The sequence below is a fragment of the Diplotaxodon limnothrissa genome, linkage group LG22 (assembly GCF_057381915.1).
Source record: "Diplotaxodon limnothrissa isolate DT_005_m linkage group LG22, D_limnothrissa_male_GT1.1, whole genome shotgun sequence".
NCBI lineage: Eukaryota > Metazoa > Chordata > Actinopteri > Cichliformes > Cichlidae > Diplotaxodon > Diplotaxodon limnothrissa.
The window spans coordinates 2360609-2383108 of NC_140616.1; the positions used below are offsets into that span (position 1 = coordinate 2360609).

A 22500-nucleotide genomic window follows, 5' to 3' on the forward strand; every position below is an offset into this window, starting at 1 on the left:
AGAACGTCTCTGGAGGTCGGACGTGTTGCTAACAGTGGAGGGGCTGCTTTGAAGATTGGCTGCAAAGGCAGAGTTTCTCTGGAGACTTGGAGGCAGACAGGAGCCCTGCTGGGGCTTGGCTGGATAACTCAGAGGACTCAGGATACTCGGAAGTTACACCTCCTCCAGCTTATCCAAGGGAACATCAAGGCGTTCCCAGGCCAGCCAAGAGATCTAATTTCTCCAGCTTGTTCTGGGTCTACCCAGTGATTCTATCATAGAAGCATGAACAGGTGGAGACGGAGGCTGCAGCCTGACTGCTCATCAGTTACCTGCTGAAGTTCAGGGTCTGGCTGCTGCGCTAGTTATGGTGTTCTTGATTACAAAAGCACCACAAGTAAACCAGGAAACACTAACTGGAACACACAGCCGGAGGGATGAGGGAGATCATGACAAGTGTTGGAGTGACTTTGTTAAAAATTGTCATTGTTGTGCTTCGAATTGTGAACCTTGTTTAAACTGCATGATTGAAGATATCCTTGTTTCTGTTCTCCTCCCTGCATGTAGGATGGTGGGGGAGGCTACAGCTATAGTGTTCAACTGCAGGCACATTCCAGGTAAAGATTCTGGTTTCCTTATTTGCTCGGGAACGTCCACTTCCTGCCCTTCATGGGCTCACCTATGTTTGTATATGGTGGACCATTAAGGGGGTTAAGCCATATACAGGGTGGGGGGAGACGACCCTTTTATGAATAGGGATGTTGTTAAATGGTTGTAAACAGATGTTGTGTAGCAGGAAGTCACGTATACAGACACACACACACATACAAACACATTCACAGTGTGTGTTCTCTGAATAAAAGGCTGTGAGGGGAGTTTGGAGTTGGCTACAGGGAGCTTGTGTCAGTTCTGGGAGGCAATCTCCCCTTGCAAGCAAACCGTACCAGTGGCTCTTGTGTTCTGTTTGCAGTCTCTCGTGGTCTGAATCCAGCAGGGTCGTATGTTCAGACCCAACAACAAGCAACACAAGGGAATGCAGACAATGAATACAAACAATAAGGGAACAGACCACAGGTGGGAACAAAGAGCAGAGTCTAATCGTCAGTTTTACTCACAGAGGGAGGATAGTAGGAGCGTCGTCTCCTCCGGCCTGAGGAAACAGGAGAGTTTGGAGCTGCTGATGCAACATCATTCCAGCTGAAGAGCCTGTGATGAGCCGGCCAGTAAAATCTCCGGCGAGCAAAACGGCATCATCCAGGTGGAGTCGGCAGCTGGTGATAGGTTGTTGCTCCACGTGAGAAGGAAATCTGCACTTTTTTCTTCTTGGTGAAGGAAAAAGGGAAACCGGATAATTGAGCCTCTGATGGCCCCAGACAGGAAACTCTTTGAGGATCGAGGTGGAAGAGCTTATGAGGAGGCAGGCCAATGAGCGGGCAGCGGAGAGGCTGATCAACAACCGTGAGCAACCAGAGATGGGTGGATGATGCCCACTTTCAGCTGCAGAGCATCAGGTGCAGGCGGGGCAGCAGGTGGACGAACACGGCGTCTTTGAGGACCCCTTAGAGCCCGGTGAGTACCACTGAAAATGTGCTCCTACCAGGGGTGAGCCAACGCTTCCACTTCAGCTTTTCCTCAAGAAAGGAAACGGCTACTTGCTGCCACTTGTAGGTCGGAGTCTGCTGCTTTATTTTAGTGCTCGAGATCTCCTGTCATGTACCGCTGTGTGAGGCAAGGCAGGATAGCAGATAAAATGTGGGAGTCGGAGACAGAAACCAAACTTAAAGACAATTTATTACTGACTACAAAACACCATAACTAGACCAAGAAATACTAAACAGACGAACACACAGCTGGAGGGAATGAAGGAGGCTGTGAGAAGAAACACAAGGGAACAGAGCACAGGTGGGAACAAAGCTGAACATAATCAAACTAACGAGACCAGGAAGCAAAACTAAACAAGATGCACACAGGACGAGAGACTGTCAGAGTAAAACAGGAAACAGCAGAAACACACACTGAGACACAGACTGACTGAACACAGGGAACAGAGGGAGGGAGAGAAACAGAGACACGACTGGGGAACAGGCCAATCAGCATGGAGACAAGACTGACTTCACAGAGAGATACTAACACAGGAAGAGGGCGGGGACACAGAGGAGGGATGATAACAGAAAACCTGAGGCTAGATAACAAACTAAGACCTGGGACACAAACAGAGACACAACAGTCATGACCAAAACTTCACCTCAGAACATGAAATGAACCAGAATCAGACGTCAAACACAAACGCTGGCTCACAGACCAGGACCATGAGCCTCCACCCAAAAGTGTTAGGATGCCTGGGTCGTTGACCCAGGGTTTTTTGAGTTTATTATATTATTTATAACTTCTAGTCTTTGGGTTTTTGTTAGAGTCATGTCTTATGGTTTGTCTCTGTGTAATCCTTAGTTGCTATATCCCCGTGTCCAGTCAGTGTCTCTGTCTGCCCTGGTCCCACGTCTCTGTTCCCTCTGTTGTAGTGCAGACTCACAGGCAGTGTGAGTCTGTGTCTTTGTTCAGTCTGTGTTATGTGTTTCCTGTTTTACTTTGAAGGTCTCTATCTTATCTCAGTGTGCTCAATTTACGCTTCCTTGTCTCGTCAGTTCTGATTTGCCCCAGCTGTGTTTCCCTCCTGTTGTCCATTCCCTGATTGCTCCCTCGATGTATTTAAGCTCTGTGTTGCAGTTTGTCATTGTCGCCATCTACCGTTTATTTTGCTGTGTGTTTTGTCTGCCTGTGTAAGTTATTTGGATTCTTACTTTTGTTCTGTTTGAGTTCAGCATCAAAGCTGTTTCAGTTTATGTTTGTCTCTGGAGTCTGCACCTTGGGTCCTTTTCTTGCCTGCACACAGCCGTCACATAACAAAAACAGGAACTCTCTTTCTGAGAAGTGATGGTGCTCACCACTGCAGCACCACGCTGCCCTGTTAGTTTCTGTGCTGGTAAAAATAAAGATGAATAAATAGTTCACTCTGACATATTTCCTGTGTCACAAACACTTCTTCTCTCTGCTGCTTCGATGTGCTTACAGTTTGTAGAAGGCAGCGTCTAACAAAGCCGTGTTATTATAAACATACTGCAGCTGCTGAGTTAAAGCTTATTATCTCTGTGATAGAAATATTAAAAACAAAACTTCTTCCAGTGTTTTACATTCTTGTAACTGAACTTCAGATCTTGTTGAATGTTGTTTTCATTTGTACATAACTGACAGTCTGACGCCTCCTGACGTGTCAGAAGAACTGTGACTCGTCCTGTTTTACTTCCTCTTTGTTTTCTCGTCAAAGCTGTCGGACTTAAAGACACAGACAGACGGTGAAGCTGCTCAAAGATCTTTCAGCTCAAAATGTCTACAGAAATTCAAAGTGTTGAAGATTTCAGGGTGAAATACAGCAGAGGGTCCCAAGAGGATGGAGGAGTGAGAGAGCAGAGTGAGGTGGAGGTGTTAGATGATGGAGAGCAGCACCCTGACGTTGGCCTACAAGAAGCTGGTAAGCAGGAAATCGTCAAAGTGACCAAACCAAAGAAAATGTTGGTGATGAAAGTGTTGTTCAGTGTCTTTTAAAGCTCTGATATCCGACCACTTTAAGACATATTAGTGTTCGTGTCACATGTGCCCAGAATATGTTTCCAGTCCGAACTGGCACACAGATCATTTGTTGCACTGGGCCTGTTTACTCCCAGTTAGGAGCTCCGTTTCTAACCGTCTGACTGTTTCAGTGTCTGTGGCTTCAAGTCAAACTGGTTCAGCTGCTGCTCTGCTTTCAGGAAGAGGTCTGTGAGTGGCAGAGAGAAGCAGCCAATAGGAGCAGCACAGCTCTTTCTGCTTCCTCTCCAAGTGATAACATGACTGTAAATACAGCCAGATTGTCCACACAGTCATTGTTTTAAACATATGTGAATGTCGAGTTTGTCCGACAATGTTGTGCTTCCAAAAATGCGTCTTTCAGAGGTGCAGAGCAGCAGCTTGGTATGCAGCTGCAGTGTGTTAGCAGCTTCCCCCTGTAGTTAATGCAGCACGTTTAAATCAGTAGTTCATAGTTGTTCTGTGGTCTGACAACAGGAACAGAAAGATGCAGATTCATTGTGAGTTCAGCTGCATCAAAATGCAGTATGAGTGAGTGTAGAGAGGAGAGAAGCAAACTGATGGAAACAGCTAGCAGAAAGCTAACTGAGTGTAACTGAAGCACAAACACAGAGTAACACACACCCAGCACCACTCTGTTATAAATCAGCTTTAAAGTTTCCACAGTTCATGGTTGTTCCTCAGCATTACACTTTCCTCACAGCTCTGACCCGCGTGCAGATGATCGTCATAGAAACTAATATTCTGGGACTCTCCTCCATATTTGTCCCTCAGGTTTCTACACTTCTTTCTACGTTCCCTCACGTCCATCAGGATAGTTTTGCTCATTTAGTCCTTATATTGAGAGGAGGATTGTTTTTCTCTCACTGATCTATTCAAAAGCTGCGACCAAGAAGTGGCCAGAAATGCACCGACCGATCACAACAGCTGGAATGGACTAATGTTACTTTGTCCTTGTTTGAGTTCCTGTAACTTTTTAACAAACTCGACTAATTTGTTTGGTAAATCTGATTTACTTTCTACTGGGATCATTCCTACAGTGAGGATTAATAAAAAGCTCCAAAGTCTCTCATTAGTGCTTCATAAATGGACTTTTTGTTTTATCTTTGTAGATGTTCACACCGAGAAGAAGCTTCCAGCTGTGAGAAGAAGCTGGTTCAGAGCTTTTGAAGTGAACCTGGGAGTGCTGTATCTGCTGATTGTGGTGGGAATCATGACACGCTGTGAGGAATTTGATTCCAATATGTTAGATGTTTGATTTTGAACATTGGAAGTGAAATGATTTGATGCTGCAGACCTGATTGTGTTTAGTTCCTGTTCCCACACTGCAGTGTTTCTCCTACTTCACTGGAAAACACACAAACAGCAAACTTGTTACTATAATGTCATGTGCTTCCTTCAAGGAAGGTACATGAAGCCAACACAGAAGCAGCAAAAACTGCAGTTCCTTTAATGACCACTGGAGGCTGATGCTGAAAGCGAGTCAGTCCCCACAGACTCCCATGTTAAAATGAGCACCTTTGCTGCAGTAAAAACATGTTTCCCTTCAGGACCAAATGAGTTTTGGTCTCTAAGGATAGTTTCCTCTTCATAAAAACTGCACGGTGGCATTTTTATCATTTAAGGAATATTTCAAAAGTCAGACTAATGGGGTCAAAGGCTGAACTTAAGATGATTATTCATACTTTTATCATTTTTTTGTAATGCCCTTTTTACTTGTTTTAACAAATCAGCTTTAAATCGTCTTCAGACTGTGCAGAATGTGGCAGCACGACTCTTTACAGGCACCAAGAGAAGATCCCATATTATTCTAGTTTTGGCCTCCCTTCACTGGTTGCCTGTAAGTTTTAGGTTTCATTTTAAAATTTTAGTTTTAACCTTTAGGTTCAGGCTCCCCAGTACATATGTGACCTGCTGAAACGAGCTCTACGGTCATCAGGTCAGAGACAGTTGGTGGCCCCAAGCACTTGATTTAAAACTAGTGGTGATCGGGCCTTTCAGGCAGCGGCACCAATGTTGTGGAATTCTCTCCCACTGGTTTTATAGAATAGAATAAAATAGAATAGAATAGAATTCCACTTTATTGTCATTGCACATGTCACAGGTACAAGGCAACGAAATGCAGTATGCTGTACAGACTCCACTGATTCTTTTAAAAAGCAGTTGAAGCAGCATCTGCTGCAGACTGATGCAGGTGCAGTCACACTATGTTAGACAGTGGCCGCCTGTCATTGTGCGACTAGTTAGTTCACTTGGTGTATTAAACAGCTAGCTAACAAGTTCATGTTAGTTCCATTCATCTAAAGTGAGAATAAAAAAGTCCATCTGGGAAAGTGCAATGATTTTAAATTAATTTCCTGTTTTGTTGCATTTCTAACCAGATATTTTAGTGAGTTTGGAAAAAGAGCAGCTGCAGAAAGAAGTGAAGCTGAAGGACAAGATGGAAGGTAAGAAACTATTAAGAAGTATTAAAGTTGGAGATGACTGTATTTGAGAGTGGGTTAATTTTATGTTTTAAATCAGATTCTTGTGTAAAGATAATCTGATAAAAAGAAACAAAACAAGTTGCAGCTGCTGACCTCCCAAACTAACATAATCAGGAGAAAACTGTTCAAAGTCAAAGGCAGCTCAGCCCTACAAACTATCAGGTTATGTTGTCCACGGTGTGGTGGAAGCTTCAGGACCCAAATGCAGAACATGGTGGGCAAATGTTAAACATAAAGTGTGTTTATTCCAGGAAAGTACAGATGGTGGAGAAACAGGAAACATTAAAGTCCATAAGAAAGAAAAACAGGCAAAAACATTAGGAACAGCACAGCTCGTGAGACGACTGGACAAAGGGTGAGGGAAACAATGGGAATGAATACATGAGGTAATGTGGGACGATGAAACAGGAGGGGAACACAGCTGAACCTAATCACAGGAAAACAGAAGGAAAGTAAACTAAATACCAAACACAGCAGACACAGGTTAAACAAAGGTTAAACAGGAAGTAATCAAACAAAGGAAACATCACTGACTGTAGGGCCAAACATCGCTAATCGAAGATCAAGATGATGAGTGACAGGTGCTCTGACCTGTGCAAAGTGTCCATTAATCATTTCCATTAAATTAAAAATGTATTCTTTATTCTTCTAATTTCTGAAGATGACACCAAAAGGATCTCACACGACCTGATTCACACTGATACACGGTCGAAACACTGTTTGCCTCTGTCCCATCTCATCACACCTGAGCACCACTGAACCTGGATTAAAAGGTTATGGCGACAGTGGCAAGTAGGGTTACTACTCCCTCTTGTGCTGAGAAATTGCAATAGCACCAAAAACATAAAATGGCTCCAACACTGACAGAAACTTTACACAAAAGGGCAGAACACTGAAAATATAACATGCAAAACTAGCATATGAATATAAACCCAAAGAGTTAAAGTTACATAAAAATAATAGAAAGGCCAAAAAAAATCTAAATCACATATAACAGACCCAGGACCATAACACAACCTGCTTCAAACTCATCAGGAAACACAGAGTGAGAGCTGCACAGGTGTGGCAGGTTGGAACAAGGAAAAGCTGAATGAGTCGTCTGCAGACGGCGGCCATCTTGGCTCTTTATGTAATCATAAAGCAGCATGTTGGTGCACCAATCACAGCAGAGTACCTGCACATGCCCGTTATCATCCTCTCATTCAGTCACAGCTGAGGCGCAGCATGCAGAGCTTTGCATGAAGGACAGAAAAACACAGCAGTTACACAAAATGACACAAATATGATGACAGTCATAACAACAGGTCAAAGTTCAGTCTGTTACTGTATCATAGACACTGATGCTGTGTGTGCTATATGAGATGCTGCAGGCAGTCAGTGTGAGTCTTCAGCAGTCTGAGCTACAAAGATGGGATCTTGGCTGCAAATGAATGTATGACTGATACTGAATCCCAGCAGCCAACAAACATGCAGCTTCACAACCAGAACGTGTCCTTCTGCCACAGCAAATACAGGAAGTACCTGATCACATGGAAACACTTTGATATGAGGAAGTGTTGAAGCCTCAGAGCAGCTTTGACTGAATGTAAAAAGACATATTTTCAGTGAGAACAGGCACATGTCACATGAGTCAGAATCTATTCTTTCAAAGCATATAGATAACATCTCTGACTACAGGTGTAGAAATGCTGTTTGACTCTTCACCTTCTTCCTCCACACTGAAGCACAATTATTCTGAATCTTGTCAGTGGTTTTTGTTCACAGTTGATACGTATTTAGCTCATCAGATTTCCTGTAGTTCTAACACCTCCACCCACAGGACATGTTAAAGAGCAATGGCTGCAAGTTTCTGACTCTTATTGATATTTGACAAAGCAGAGGAAGAAGATTATTTCTGTTCAACGTTTCACTCATTTTATTTTATTTTATTTTATTTTGGCTTCACTGAAATATTTCAGTTGGTTGGAGTAACAGTCAGTTACAGGAAGAAGTGAAGAAGCTGAAGGAGAAGATAGAAGGTAATAAAGTTTGAATAACTGATAGAAAACATCAGTGTTACACAGTGATAACCTGATTGTGTCTTTGTTTTGAATCCTAAATGTTTGATGCTGTGTAACAGTTTCTCTGTATAAATGTAAGTTTCAGTTCATTATGAATAAGAGAGAAAACCTGAGTTTAAATGAAGCATTTACAGGGAAAATGACAGGAACCAAAGATTAATGTGATACAACAGGACACAAAGTCTGACTTTAAAACATGTGTTTGACTTTAAGAGAAGTGTCCTGAAGGATGGATGAGATTTGGAAGCAGCTGTTACTTTAAATCCACTGAGAGTAAAACTTGGTCTGAGAGTCAAAACCACTGTAAGACCAGAGGAGCTGATCTGGTGATGATAAACAGCAAAGAGGAACAGGTGGGTGTGTTTGTTCATGTCTGTGTGATCTTTGATGGAGCTGACAGTCACCTGTTACTTGTGTCTTTGACCTGCTGTCAGTCTGTGACCTGCTTCCTGTCTCCACTCTGATGGATTTCTTGGATTCTCCTTTTTTGTTGCAGACACATTCAAACGTAAAGTTTTTACACATTTGACAAACATTTAATTTACACAGAAATGTTATAAAATGAGAGAAATCCTCATAATCCAGATTATTTTTCTGATTCAATCCAACTGAATCAAATGATTTGTTAACACTGATTCCACTGCAACACTGACTGAGCTACAGGAGGAGCTGATATTCATCGATTCTTTGGCTCTTTCTGATTTCTGCACAATGGAAGAAAAGTTTCATCACAGTTATTCTTCCTTCAGACAGGTTCACAAGATGATGTCACTACAACAGAAGTGCTGAATTATGACTGGAGACAATATTTGTGTCTCTTCTCAAACAGGAATTTGTCAGTAATTTCAGAGGACACTCTTGGATTGGTCTGAGATCCAAACAGACATCAGGAAGATCTAAATGGGAATGGGTGGACGGATCAGCGCTGACAGAAAGGTGAGACATTAGTTTGTTTCTATTCCAGAGTTATTATTTAGAAGTGAAACACTGATGTTTTGGAAGATAGATCAGCAATACATGAGCTGAGCTATTTTCCAACAGCCCCACAAACTGAATGTAAAGAAAAGCAGAAATCCTCCTTTGAATGAACAGCTGTGCTTGAACTCTCTTCATCTGCAGTCTGTGATGACGTTCAGTTACAACAAGTCAGTTTGAAGGAATCAGGATTGAAACATGTTCAAAGCAGCGACCGACACATTTCACTTTGTTCAATTTGTCTTCATGTTTTTGTGCTGTAATGTTTCTTTTCTCACAGAACAAAAAGTGTTTCAGAGAATTCCTGTCTCTTCTTCTTTGGTGTTTGTAAAACTTCAGAACATATGAAGGAAGAAGCTTCAGTAAATATGACCTGATAGACACACATTTCAAAGTGATGTCTGTAAACAGCTGACAAAACAGTTTCAAACAGCAGAAAGTCAGCTCTGACTTCTTTTTATTCTCCATTTTTACAGCAGGAAGATTTCATATTCATCAAAGCTTGAAAGCTGTTTTAGTGTGCATGATGATTCTCAGAGAAAAGTCTAAAGGAGGGAAAGTGGGCGAGAAACCTGGGAAAGAAATACAGCAAATATTGGAAATATTCCAAAAGAGACGCATATTTATATGAATGTGACAATAGTTATGAGTTTAGTCCAGTTTCTTATCAGATTTGATCTCTCTGACAGGTTCTGGGCAGCAGGACATGAGAATCCCAGTTATGGTTACTATGGAGTCTGCTGTGACGATGATGGGAAATGGACACGGTCATATTATCCTAATTCAATGACCTTCATCTGTGAGAAATGAGTTTGGTGCTTTGATGTAAATGTTTGAATAATCCAACCAAAGACACCTCACTATGAAATGTCCTGCATGAGCCTCAGACTCAGCTTACAGTCTTTACTTGTTCATTCTGCATCATATATTGATTACATATATTGTCCCTCTGTGCTCTGTGCTGTACAGTAAGGTTGGAAGTCATCCACACAAAACCTTGAAGTACTTCATTACTCTGTAGTTCCAGCAAATTGTTCTAATAAAAGTCAAAGTGCAGCTTGTCTTTACTTTGCTTTACTCGGTTTATTCATCAGCCTGTTGGTCCTAAAACTACAGTTCTGGGTGTTTTTCAGGTTTTTCAACTTCAAATATTTTCATGATTTTTTACCCATTAAATTTTAGTTTAATGCTTTTTCATTATTTTTACAATATTCATTATATTTCCCAATATAATAAATATTGGAAGATAAGAGTCTAATCACCACCAGTGACCTCTGTCAAAGATTAATTCAAAGTTCAGCAACAAGATTGATTTGTTTGCATAAATATTTTGATGTCGTGTCAGATTTGAAATGTTTCACTCTTTAGACAAAATGCACATGAACAAAATCTGTAATCGTCTGCAACGTCCCAAACGTGTCAGCTCTAAACTGAAGATGTTTTGTGCATTTTAACATCATTGTGTAACGTGTTGCTACATCTCTGGTCACAGGCTGCCATGTAGGTCACAGCACGGGGTACAGGTCAGTGTAGATTTAACATAAACATATAAACGAAGGATGAGTGTGAACAAGTGTGACCTCCATGAAGAGAAAAACAAGACTCACCTCAATAATGAACGTGACGTCAGGATCCCACCTTGAGCTTTGTGTTAACAGGACTGTGGGCCCTCTGCCAGTAGGAGGCGCTACAAACTGACTGGTGCTTTGTTGGAGGAGCAGTCAGAGGTGGGGACGGGTGGACAGGCTGATCATTGGTCCCAGAATTGGTGTTATGGACATTTATGGGTCCTTAATGAACATTTGTCAGATCACATCTGCATATGTTCATGGTCACCACAAGTTTTTCTTTCATTTAATGTAAATTGTCCCTTAAATATATTAAATATCGTCTGCTGTGTAACAAATATAATGTGTGTAATTTTAAACTTCGACTCACCTGAAAGTTTCCAGTCAGCCTCCTGCTGTTGCGGCTCCAACAGGCTTCCTGCTCACTTCAAGTTTAATCAGACTTCAGTCCAGCAACACATTTACAACCAGCACACACACAGGCAGCACTGATGGTTGTACTTCAGTTTTATTGTTCTCAGAAATCAACACCAGTGAAAAATAAATTAATTCCTTGATTTTATTTTTTAAACATTCTGGTCGGAGGTGTAGAGGGAACTGCTCTCCTCACAGACCTGAAGGCTTCAAAACACTAAACTCAGAAGGAAAGTTCAAAGTTCAAATTCTGGCCAAATTCACATCAAACAAGGTTGAATAAAAGCATAGTCCTCCACGTAACTGGGATTTTTTTCAGACAATGAGACTAAAGGATTAAAGTCTGAATATAAAGACAAGAAATGAAGTGATAACTAAATAAAAACACCAAGTAAGAAACAGAGCGTTGTGAAAAATAACATTTTTTCCAACTAAACTTTGTTAAATTTGCTTCTCTGAGTAAAACTGTGGGTTGACAAACTGAACCAAAATACGTTTACACAGAAAGAATCTCAGTTTTTACAACTTATATTTTCATCAGCCTCCCCAAACACAGAGACCAGTTTGAGCTTAATACTGCGACAACACCTGCACTACAAAATAATATGAATATGTAACAATAAAATGTTTGTATGGCTCTATGATTAGAAAATGATACACTGCATGGTAACTGAAATAAACAAAAACATGCAAAACTTTACATAAAAAGGCTTTAAAACAAAGACACTGGAGGTAATAATCAGACTGATGCAGGACAGGACCAACACACTAACAGATTACATCATTGTCATCAAACACTTTGCAATTTAAATCAAAACCTTTTGGATATTTTTATTTTATTTTTTCTGTCAGAGAAGCAACAGAGTAAAATAAAATCTTGTAAGACTAACAGGCTTTAAAGAAAAAATAATGAAGGAGACAGTTTGAAATAAGTTGTTGCTGGACCGTTTGGAGGCACTTAACCAACCAGGTTAAAAATATAAATGACAGACGAGTCTCTGATTAACGACCACAGGGACAGTTACAGACTGTATATAAAAGAAGGATGTAGCTTCTACGTCTGATTAGCCTTGAACCCTAAATTCTCTCTGATGACCAGAAGGTGGCAGCGTTTGACAGAAGTCTGTGGGGAAACTGACATAGTCGATCTGTGACCTTAAAGTTGAAACTTTCAGGGTCAAAATCAGTCGTTTTCAGTCTTCTTTAAAACCCCTTTATTTAATCAACTGTCCAATAAAGAATAAAAATGATAAAGTGGGGCGTGGTTTAAGGCTCCATTAGTTTAGATCATCTGTGTGTAGATGCAGAGTTCAGAGCAGTTCAGCTGCTGTTGTGAGGACTGAGGGAGCAGCGTTTGATTTAGCTGAGGGACCATTTATCATCAGAGGGACTGAAGGTAAGCAGTGGTACATTTAGATATTTGTCAGGGTTTTATTTACTTTGTTCAACAATCTGCTTCAAGCTGTGTTTACTTTGTAATGACAGAATTTAATGCAGACATTAAAGTAGATGGAGTATAGAGTCGTAGATTGAAGTTAAGCCTGGGATCCAGCAGCTGTGTCCTGATAACTGCAGAGATTCAAACTCTGCTTCAAAGACATTTACATTCTGAGGCCCATTTAGATCGTTTACATCTTGGTCAGTTCATGTTAAAGCACAACTGTTAATGACTGAACAATGAGAAGGGCACCAGTGTTCCTAGTGTTCATTTTCCATGTGTATCTATAAGTGGTTATGTCTCTTGTTGTACTGGTTTCCCTTCTTGTGGATAGAATTAAATATTCCACTGGTTGAAGCAAACAGCCCGACAGCCCTGTGATAAACCACTCACTGTGTGTTAACTAGGAGAGACTCTGTTCCTCCCCATGATCTTTATTGAAGCAGTTAAAAATAATGGACGGCTGTGTTTTTGCCCAGTTTGACACGTTACTGTACTTTAATGTGTCTATGAACTGAGAGGTCACGACCCCTTGACCATTTCCACTGGTTTCTCACATTGATCCCTTGCTTCTTTAAACAGCATCAGGAAACCAAACAGGATTCAAAACGAAACGTTAGAAACCAGCGGGGAACGTCATTGGTGGCTACATGAACCTTTGTTATACAGTCTGTGAGAACAGTTCACCTGTGAAACATGAACCCTCTTTAAGATCCGACGATTTCCAAACAATATTGTTGACAAATGAAAAACAAAATGTAAATTGTTTTGAAAGTTTTCTTAATGTAGCATAGATGTTACAATAGTCCCGACTGGTATCCCTTCCCGTCCCTCTACAATGTCCATAAGAAATCCTTTACATCAGGCACTTGTTGATTAGTCCATAGCAGCTCCGAGCCGCCCAATCAGAATCAACTCCTCTCAGTTAGTCCGCGCAGCGCCTCTCTTTAGTCGCCTCTTCGTCCCGACTTTCTCTTCCTCCTCCTTCACACTCCGAGAGGTGCGGTAGACGCCAGGAGACCTCAGCTCAATGTCACCCAGGGCCAGTGCGGGATCATCAGGCGCCACTGGTCGAGGGGCCGGGTAGTTGGGCTGGTAGTAGCGGTACGGATCGTCTTCCTCGACCTCACCGTAGTTCTGGAAGACGCTGGGTGGTAGTTGGACTGCGGGGACAGCGCCGCCGTCAGTGACATCCTCGCCTTCTGTGATGCCGACCAACCAGGCAATGAGCCAACCAGCAGCCCGGCGGATAGGCAGTGAAAAGCCCAAAACAAAGATGGCCGACCCCGCCACCACAGGAAGCAGTGTTTTGGAGCAATTTGTAGGGTTTTGATTGGGTTAGCAAGAACAAAGGGGTGGGTAAGAAGGAAGGAGCAAGAGACACAGAGACAAGGGTTACCAAAGGTTACCAGGTCAGGTTTATGAGTCAGTTAATAAGGTGAGGAGTTTAAAGTTTGGGTTACCCAGTCAGGATGTGTGAGTCTGGGTTAGAAAGTCAGTGTTGACAATATTGAGGGTCGTTAGGATAAAAAGCTTTAAATAAGTCAGACTGAGCTTTGATGTTTACGTTTTGTGAGACATTTTGTACAAATGTCTAAGTATTACCAGCCAAGTATGACATCATTCAAACTGTCATATTTTAAGTAACAATGTTTTCAGATATTGTCTTTCAAATGATAAGCATCTGGATACTTAACGTGCAAAAATATTCAAAGTTGTCGTGCAGATGAGTGTTTGGGACGAGTTACAGGAGTTTGTATTAAGTCAGTGGAGTCTGGGAATTAAAAAAGAGGAATTGGACGATCATAATCTAGAAGAAAAGGTAAGGAGAGGACGACCGTGTCAATGCTCACAGTATTTCTTTATCAAACTACTGATAATTCCATATTTTTCTTGCTCCTAAAAAATACAACAAAAAATTTAAACAAGCAACAAATGCATCACATAAAGTAGTGCTGTTTGTATACGGCACCTCAGTGAGCCACTCTAGATTCATGTGCACCAAATCTACGTTTGACTTTTAGGGATCTACAACTACAGGAAGTAATAATAATAATGGTCTTTGATGTGGTTAAGATTACATCTGCTGATGATCAGCTCAGATGATGATATATAATTGCATGTTGTTCTCTAAGTAATTCATGTCTGTGTAATACTGGGAGCAATATATCTCTTACAAAATGTTATGATTATGGTCAACGTCCTGTGAGTCCTCTGACAGATCAGGAATGTCTGCCAGGAAACCAGCAAATTTAAATGATCCCTCCCAATTCTTCCTGGATGAGTGGTCCATCATCAGGTCAGAAATATGCCAGAAGCTTGTTGATGGCTAACAAAAGCATCTGGTTGAAGTGCAGCTTGCCTGAAGGTATATTTAACCACATATTAGTTTGGGTGTTTGCATACTTTTAATCCAGATCCATAAGTCATTAAAGATTTAAGCTTTACAATCATTCCAGCCTGGAAAAAGAAGAGTTCAAAGAAATCCTAAAAAGCTCCAAATTACTACCACATTCCCGCCCATCATGAGTGTATGCAAACTTAACTGAAGCCACATCATGGTTGAAGTCACATGTGGTCTAACATGTGGGGTTGTTTGGATCATAGCAATAATTCTGATGGTGCTACATTGAACCTGCCACTGACTGTCAGGGATTTAAGGTTTTAGAGAGGGGGTGAAAGTGGACACTGGGAAGGAAAAAGGGTGCATTGGATTTATAGCACGAGACAAAACAAATGAATTGCACAGCCCTGTTTGATTATTTGTGAACGTCTCAGTAATATTCTGTTGTGGGTTATTATGGGGGATAAAAGAAGGTGAAGACAGAGATGTGGAGACACAAACACAGAGACAGAAGAGTGATTACAACATGCAGACATTACTCACATGACCACCCTGCAGACTGCAAGCTGCACAGCTCCGTTTAGGCCACTGTGTGACCTTTAACCTCAAACACATCAGTGATGTAGCACCAACATGCACAGAACATGCTGAAGATGACTCCTGCAGGGTTTTCTTTAGCCTCTCAAAAACATGTTTGCTGACTTGTGATTGGTGCAAACTAACAGTGATCAGGATGCATGTGAGGGATCAGCTGTGAAGCTGCTCAGATAGAAATGCCTCCTGGGTCTTTGCCTGCAGCAGGAGGGAGAACAGACTGATGCTGCAAGGTAACATCTGCCTGCAGTGCTGCTTCATCACCTGCAACTTTCATGTGGATTTTGTAAAGTCATTTGTTGAATGTTTATATGGTGACATTTAATAACTAATGCATGCATTAGAAAACCCTGCATGGAGCATCTTTCCAGCAACACATTAAACCCACACTCACTGCACAGAGTGATTTAGCACCAACTGAGATGTTAAGATGCAGAGTTTATGACCACGTGTGGAATAAAACATGTTTTTGAGGCTTTTTCCTTCTACTTCCTTCCAGAGCTGATGTTCAAAGATCTGTCGTTTAAATGAGTTTTAACCACAATAAAATATTCTGTTCTTTTATTTTTCACTTTGAAGTCAAATAATCAGCATCTTTACTCAACATCTAGTCTCAGTTCAACAAACTGAACCTCATTTTGATCATCTTTAGCATCAACAGAAAAATCTACCACTGTAAAAGTCTGTGTATGATATTTAAAATAAGAAGCAGCAGAATAAATAAACTTTAAAAACTCAGCTGTTTTGACTCAAATGTTCAGAAACAAACTGTCTCAACAAATTCTGCTCAGAGTTGATTATTTTGGGTGAAATGAGCCTTTAAAGTCCGTAGCACGACCACTTTGAGGCTAAATGGTTAAAGACATCATCTCTGTCTCTGTCGCTGCATCGAGTCTGTTTTCTGAGCCCAGTGCGCTGCATGATATTTGAAATTGTACAAAATGTAAAAATCACACACTGAAGATGAATTTCTGTGTTTCTTAACTTCAACACACACACTGCTGTTTGTGAAACTGAATCCTGCATCTTAGCTGTGAGTGTATCTGAACGTGTTTCACCTTCAGATACACTGAGTGTGGGTGGATGACTTTATGTGAAGCACTAAATGTATAAAGGCTCATTTACACCATGAAGGCTGCTCTCACAGACCGGCACAGACTGATTGTTAAGGTGGAATTAAGAAATAAGTGTCTAAAGTTCTTAGAACATGTTTAGCGCCACCTTGTGGCCGGACGTCACTTTTTTCTTAAATTCAGCTTCATGAGGTTTTAAATTTCTGTCAGTTTTTGAAAGCAGGGTTCCAGAGTGTAAATGAACCTTTATACACGCAGTGTTTCATGCCCACTTCTGTGACATGCACTCTGTTTAACTCAGTGGCAGCTTTTCAGTGTGAAAATGAACCACAAGAACTGAACATCTGTCCTCATGACTTCAGTCCAAATACAATCAGCAGTGAAATGTTTTCATGCTCAGTTAAAAAGTTTCTTCTGTTCACATATTTGAACAAACATGCAGGTTTGTCTCATTACAGCCTCTTCAGTCTGTGGCTGTAATTACACAACAGTCACGGTGGAGGCTGCTGCTTTAATCATGTGGTTGACAACAAGAGCTCCAGAGCAAAGAGCTCCAGAGCAAAGAGCTCCAGAGCAAAGAGCTCCAGGGCAAAGAGCTCCAGAGCAAAGAGCTCCAGGGCAAAGAGCTCCAGAGCAAAGAGCTCCAGAGCAAAGAGCTCCAGAGCAAAGAGCTCCAGGGCAAAGAGCTCCAGGGCAAAGAGCTCCAGAGCAAAGAGCTCCAGAGCAAAGAGCTCCAGGGCAAAGAGCTCCAGAGCAAAGAGCTCCAGGGCAAAGAGCTCCAGGGCAAAGAGCTCCAGAGCAAAGAGCTCCAGAGCAAAGAGCTCCAGAGCAAAGAGCTCCAGGGCAAAGAGCTCCAGAGCAAAGAGCTCCAGAGCAAAGAGCTCCAGGGCAAAGAGCTCCAGAGCAAAGAGCTCCAGAGCAAAGAGCTCCAGAGCAAAGATCTCAGTATTTTCCTTTGATGAAAAACTCCAGAGAAAGCAGCACGATTAAAAACTACCAGAATCAGAGTCTTGATAACACCGGTGGATCATAGTTTCCTCATATTTCTGAGACTACGTACCTCCAACATTGTAGCCCACACAGGAGTTCTGATCACAGTAACCCGGAGGCCCCTGGGGGCCGATGGGTCCGGGGGCTCCGGGCCGACCGGGTACTCCGGGATTTCCAGGTCGTCCTGAGGGTCCAGAGCTACCTGGTCTGCCCTGTCCCTGGGGACCTGGGAGGAAGAGGATGAAGAGTTTAGAAAACAAAACTGAATGTTAGAATTACAGAATCACTCTGAGGTCAAACTCATCATCAGTCATAAGAACCCCGACTGTGAGCCCGAAGTTATCACAACATGTGTTTGTGTTTTCTCCTGCGTTCTGTCAGTCAGAGGACAGAAAAACACTGTGCAGCTATCAAAGTGATTATTTTAATGGTTTTATGGTCAGAGTCGAGTAGTTAAAGTACTTCCAGACGTTTCCCGGTAATAAATGTTTAAGACATTTTTAAATGGCACTAAGAATTAACTTAATAACATCTCAACAACTAAAACTACAGAAAAATTATATCAACTATTTAATTTTAGAGACAATTTGTTCACATTTTTTGGTTCAGTTCAGAAAAACAACAACAACACTAGTACTAATACTAATAATAAAAATAATAATCTTACCATGTCAGTTAAGACATTTGATAAAAAATTATATTTTCTGTTGAATTTGTGGATTTTACAACATCTTAATGATCCATGTGATCCATGTGAAACATTTTTTCTTTTACTAATCAGACAATCGTGTTCAGGACTTTCTTCACTGCATCACTGGGATGGTTCAGAAAGGCTTAGCAGGAAAATAAGTTACCAGGTGGTCCTGGAGGTCCTCTGGGTCCTTGTACACCCACACCTGGAGATCCCTTATCACCCTTCTCTCCTGGTTGTCCTGGAAACACACAACAGAAATAAATACTGCTTAAATTTCTATATTTTGTGTCATTCCATACAGATACACTGTAACATGGAGAAAGTCAGGAAGTTCGACCTTTCCTGCACATTTCTGACTTTTTATTTATTTTTTGCTGTTAGACTGAACCATCGTTTGCAGTTCAAAATAATTTTGTATTTATTTTATACTGGGCCGTGTGGCAGCCCCTCAGTTCACACTGATTTAAACGGTAACAGAGTTTTACTGTTTTGTTAAACTTGCCTCTTTCTCCTGGTTGCCCATTCTGTCCATTTTGTCCTGGGAAGCCTGGTCTGCCTGGGGGTCCCTGTTCTCCCTGTGGTCCTGGGGGTCCTTCTCGACCAGGCTCTCCCGGTGGTCCGGGAACTGTGCGGATTGACACCGGAGGACTCGGCACGTGGTTCAGGATGCTGTTGTAGCGCGCCATGTGGCCTGAAAACAGTTCAGGTCAAACATTATTAGTATTATTATTATTATTATTATTATTAACAAATAAAGGTTTGGGGTTTTTTAACTCACTTTGGATCAGCTGCTCACAGACCTGTCGGGCAATGGCCTGAACTGATGCTGTCGACTGGAGATCTCCCTGAAAAAACACACGATGTTCATATAAAACACACGTAGTTATGTGCGAGTGTTTTTAAATGATTCATATTCTGCGTTTTATGAAGGCGCTACAGACTCAAATTATTAGGACTGAAATTCACTCATAAATCTGCAGATTTGTTTCGTTTCTTTTTCAGCTGCTAGTGTCAAATTTTTAGTTACAGCAAATTTAAAGTAAATTTATTTTATGAAACTCAAATACACACATATTATATTTACTTATTGGATGATGTTGATATTTCATTATTGTAATCAACGAAGGAAACAGTGACTAATGTTTACTGCATAGTAATAAAACATATATTAATATATATTATTATACTGTTTGTGTGTCCTTGAGTTTGACATTGCTGCTGCAACACAACAATATATCTCTATATGCAGGTCAGCAGACAGGACATTTGTGACTGGGGGGAAGTAATAACATGAAGACAGAGAGCTTACCCGTTCACCTTTCTCTCCCTTAGTTCCAGCAGGTCCCTGCAAGAGAAACGAATTCATGAAAAACCAGGAAAAAACCTCCAAACTTGTGAAGCATCGAACACAAGATGAAGCAGGTGATTCTCTCGTCAGGGCAGCATGTTGATCATCTTGCTGTCCTGATTAAACTGCAGCCTGCTTGTTTTTGTCATTTATTTAAAATGTTGGAAATCTTTATCTATATGAATAATAACTAAAACATAATTTCAAATGTTTATACTTTTCAGCGTTGACATGTCTCAGAGGGAAACAGACACGTCCTAAATCGAGGGGATTAGATTTCAGGAACGTGTCGAGACCAGCGAGAGGCCTACGGCAGCGGCCCAACCCCCGGTCCGAGCCCCGGGGGTTGGGCCGCTGGCCTACAGGACTGTGATGGTGGTACGTTTGTCGGGAACGTTCCCTCTCAGAGTCTGGAGCAAATCTACAAGAAACATCGTTAAAAGCTTCAAATGTGTCGACACGAAACAGAGAATATGAATATTTGTGCAGCGCTGTCACTTAACGCCGTGTTTATAATAATAACGAAACAGACAAACATCCAGGAAGAACAGAGGAACAAACACATAATAAACCAACTTCGATGGAGCTGCTGTGACCTCGGTGCTTCTTTCTAATACAAAACTTTCACTGAATGATGTTTATCGAGGTGAGAAAGTGTTAAAAAATACAACCCAGAATGTAGTATTTATGGAAACAGTGTTAATACCCAAAACTTGAACTACTGTATATTTTACTAAATTCTCATTACGAATCTGCCAGCATGAGGTAAAGAGCTGATGAGGCCTTTCTGCAGGCCACCCATGCATCTGTAATTACATGCTTATAAAGATTTTATCACAGTGATGAATAATCATTTGTCAGCAGATTGTATCACCGCCCACAGAGTCCAGTGTTTTCTTTGTTGCTGCACTTCGAATGTGATTTACTCTCCATGAAGTTTTCACATAATCAGGAATAAATACGAAAGCAGCGAGCGCTCACACACCTCTGTTTACAGTGGCTGAAGTAGAAACCAGCACAGCAAATGGACTGCAGACAAAGGTTTACATGCACAGCCTGCATACTGATCAGCGACTCTGCAAACAGCTGGAGATCAAACTGAGACACTTTGCTGCGTTTTGCATGAAGCTGCTGTCCCACCTGTTTCTCCTTTAGTCTGATTTAAATGCTTGAAACTCTTTGAATTTTTAGTTTATTTCCACTGCTGGCAAAATATTTTAACACATTGCAATAACGACACTGTGGGGCTGAAACATTAAGGCTATGCATAAGTGCAGTTCCTCTTCTGAACACTAGAGGCAGGCTCCAAAAGCTTCCACATTCACAGCAGAAATAAACACGTTTAAGTGAGAACAAAATGACTTTGAGTGAACTGTGACTCCTGCCACTGAGTCATCGCAGCAACATAACACAAGTCCTGATGTAGAAACAGAATGAGAGAAAGAGGAGCCGTCAGCACCAGTGATGGATCTGTTCACTCAAGCGTTTACCCAGAAGGATAACGACACTGCCAGCCTCTGAGAGAAAGAAAGAAGGATTTGTGTTGGCCATTTGAAAGGCTGAGGTGAAGGCTCAAACAGCACTTTTCTGTTGACATAAACACAAAACACTGAGCTCCACATATCAGTGAATGTGTCAAACAGCTTCTAGAGCTTCAGACTGGACAGGAAGCTGTTAACCTCTTTGACAGACGCTCACCTCGCTGCACTCTGCTGCCTCCTGCGTCTCTGTTCACATGCAGCAGCTCATGCTCATAAAACAAATGATGGCGTTCCTTCTAAGAGCTAAAAACCCCGCCCACCCCGGCCAGTTTGGTTAATGGGGACAGGCAGCTCCACTCATTGACAGACTCACCGGTGGGCCCAGCTCTCCCTGCTTTCCTGGAGGGCCTGTACTTCCTGGGGATCCTGGAGCTCCCGGAGTTCCCTGAAGAAATCAAAAGCAATTTTTAATTATATTATTTGAATTATTATAAAGTTGTTCCTGTTGTACACGCCTGACTGAGCTTATTAGCCCTGCCCAGCTTGACCCAGTTCCATCATTATCACCTAAAGTCACAGTTTTAATTAAACTTTACATTTAAGTGCCTAACAGAGAAGCTGCAGGCATTGCATGCACATATATCCTCCTCTGAATCCTCCAAAACATTCACAAAAACAGCAACAGTGACTTACGATGGTTCCTGGGGGGCCCTGTGTGCCTGGGGGGCCATCTTTGCCTGGCAGTCCCTGAGAAGGTGAAAGTAGATGTTATAATAAAAAAGGATTAAAGAGTTCCTCCGATGACTTTGACCCAGCAGCTGTGTCTCGCTCTTTCCAGCCTTGGCTGTGATGCTGACTCTACTGTGGCCAGAGGGGGGCGCTGCAGGGCCACAGATGCTGCTTCGCTCTGTAAGGGTCTTTTTGTTCATTTGACAGCAGCTCGACTGTCTCCCTTTTTCAACCTCTGGACTTTTTAGGAAACGTTTATCTTTCTTCTGTTTTCTTTTCCACTCGTCCTTCCGTGGAGCCATGCCGTGCATTAACGTGTCATTTTCTAAAGCATCGCACCTCTTTTGTACTTCATTGTTGCTCCTGCCCCAAATTAGCACATATTTAAAATCAATCCAATGCCTCAAATTCAACATCTGATATGTAATTTGTCTTAAATTTGCAGATCAGTTTATAGAATTGTACATAATCTCATTCTATTCAGGTATTATATAACTTAATATAATCTAGAAAAAAACAAAAGTAGTACAATGACAGTAGAGACAGTTTACAGATATAACAGTGTTACTACAGTAGTACTCATATGAACAGTATCAGAGGTGAAGATGATAAAATATCTACATTACAGGTTATATTGTTCATATTAGTATTTGACAACATCCCAGTGGTTTACTGACTGTTAATATTTGTAGTATCAACAAACTTG

The 22500-nt window shown here is 41.6% G+C and overlaps 2 protein-coding genes across 2 annotated transcripts in view; one reads left to right on the forward strand and one right to left on the reverse strand.

The window, feature by feature from the left end:
• The first annotated feature begins 3360 nt into the window (after positions 1 to 3360).
• On the forward strand, positions 3361 to 10043 carry LOC146609123 (NKG2-D type II integral membrane protein-like). Its single transcript, XM_085346954.1, has 7 exons — positions 3361 to 3505; positions 4713 to 4823; positions 5982 to 6047; positions 8045 to 8104; positions 8360 to 8499; positions 8976 to 9082; positions 9811 to 10043. The coding sequence occupies exons 1-7, from the start codon at positions 3361 to 3363 to the stop codon at positions 9929 to 9931; spliced, it is 750 nt and encodes a 249-aa protein (XP_085203080.1). The 3' UTR covers positions 9932 to 10043.
• Positions 10044 to 13462: 3419 nt separating this feature from the next.
• col14a1b (collagen, type XIV, alpha 1b) overlaps positions 13463 to 22500 on the reverse strand; it is a 164220-nt gene continuing 155182 nt past the window's right edge. Inside the window, exons 40-47 of the mRNA XM_085345751.1 lie at positions 21759 to 21812; positions 21439 to 21510; positions 19546 to 19581; positions 19015 to 19081; positions 18739 to 18927; positions 18397 to 18474; positions 17613 to 17768; positions 13463 to 13743 (exon numbers count right to left, since the gene is read on the reverse strand). Of these exons, the coding sequence (XP_085201877.1) occupies positions 13463 to 13743; positions 17613 to 17768; positions 18397 to 18474; positions 18739 to 18927; positions 19015 to 19081; positions 19546 to 19581; positions 21439 to 21510; positions 21759 to 21812 (933 nt within the window). The remainder of the gene's footprint in view (positions 13744 to 17612; positions 17769 to 18396; positions 18475 to 18738; positions 18928 to 19014; positions 19082 to 19545; positions 19582 to 21438; positions 21511 to 21758; positions 21813 to 22500) is intronic.

Excerpts from the sequence above, each read along its gene's own strand:
- LOC146609123 (XM_085346954.1), top strand. The coding sequence starts at position 3,361 with ATGTCTACAGAAATTCAAAGTGTTGAAGATTTCAGGGTGAAATACAGC. Across the intron at positions 3,506-4,712 it reads CGTTGGCCTACAAGAAGCTG|ATGTTCACACCGAGAAGAAG; the intron begins GTAAGCAGGAAA and ends TTATCTTTGTAG. Across the intron at positions 6,048-8,044 it reads GCTGAAGGACAAGATGGAAG|TTGGTTGGAGTAACAGTCAG; the intron begins GTAAGAAACTAT and ends GAAATATTTCAG.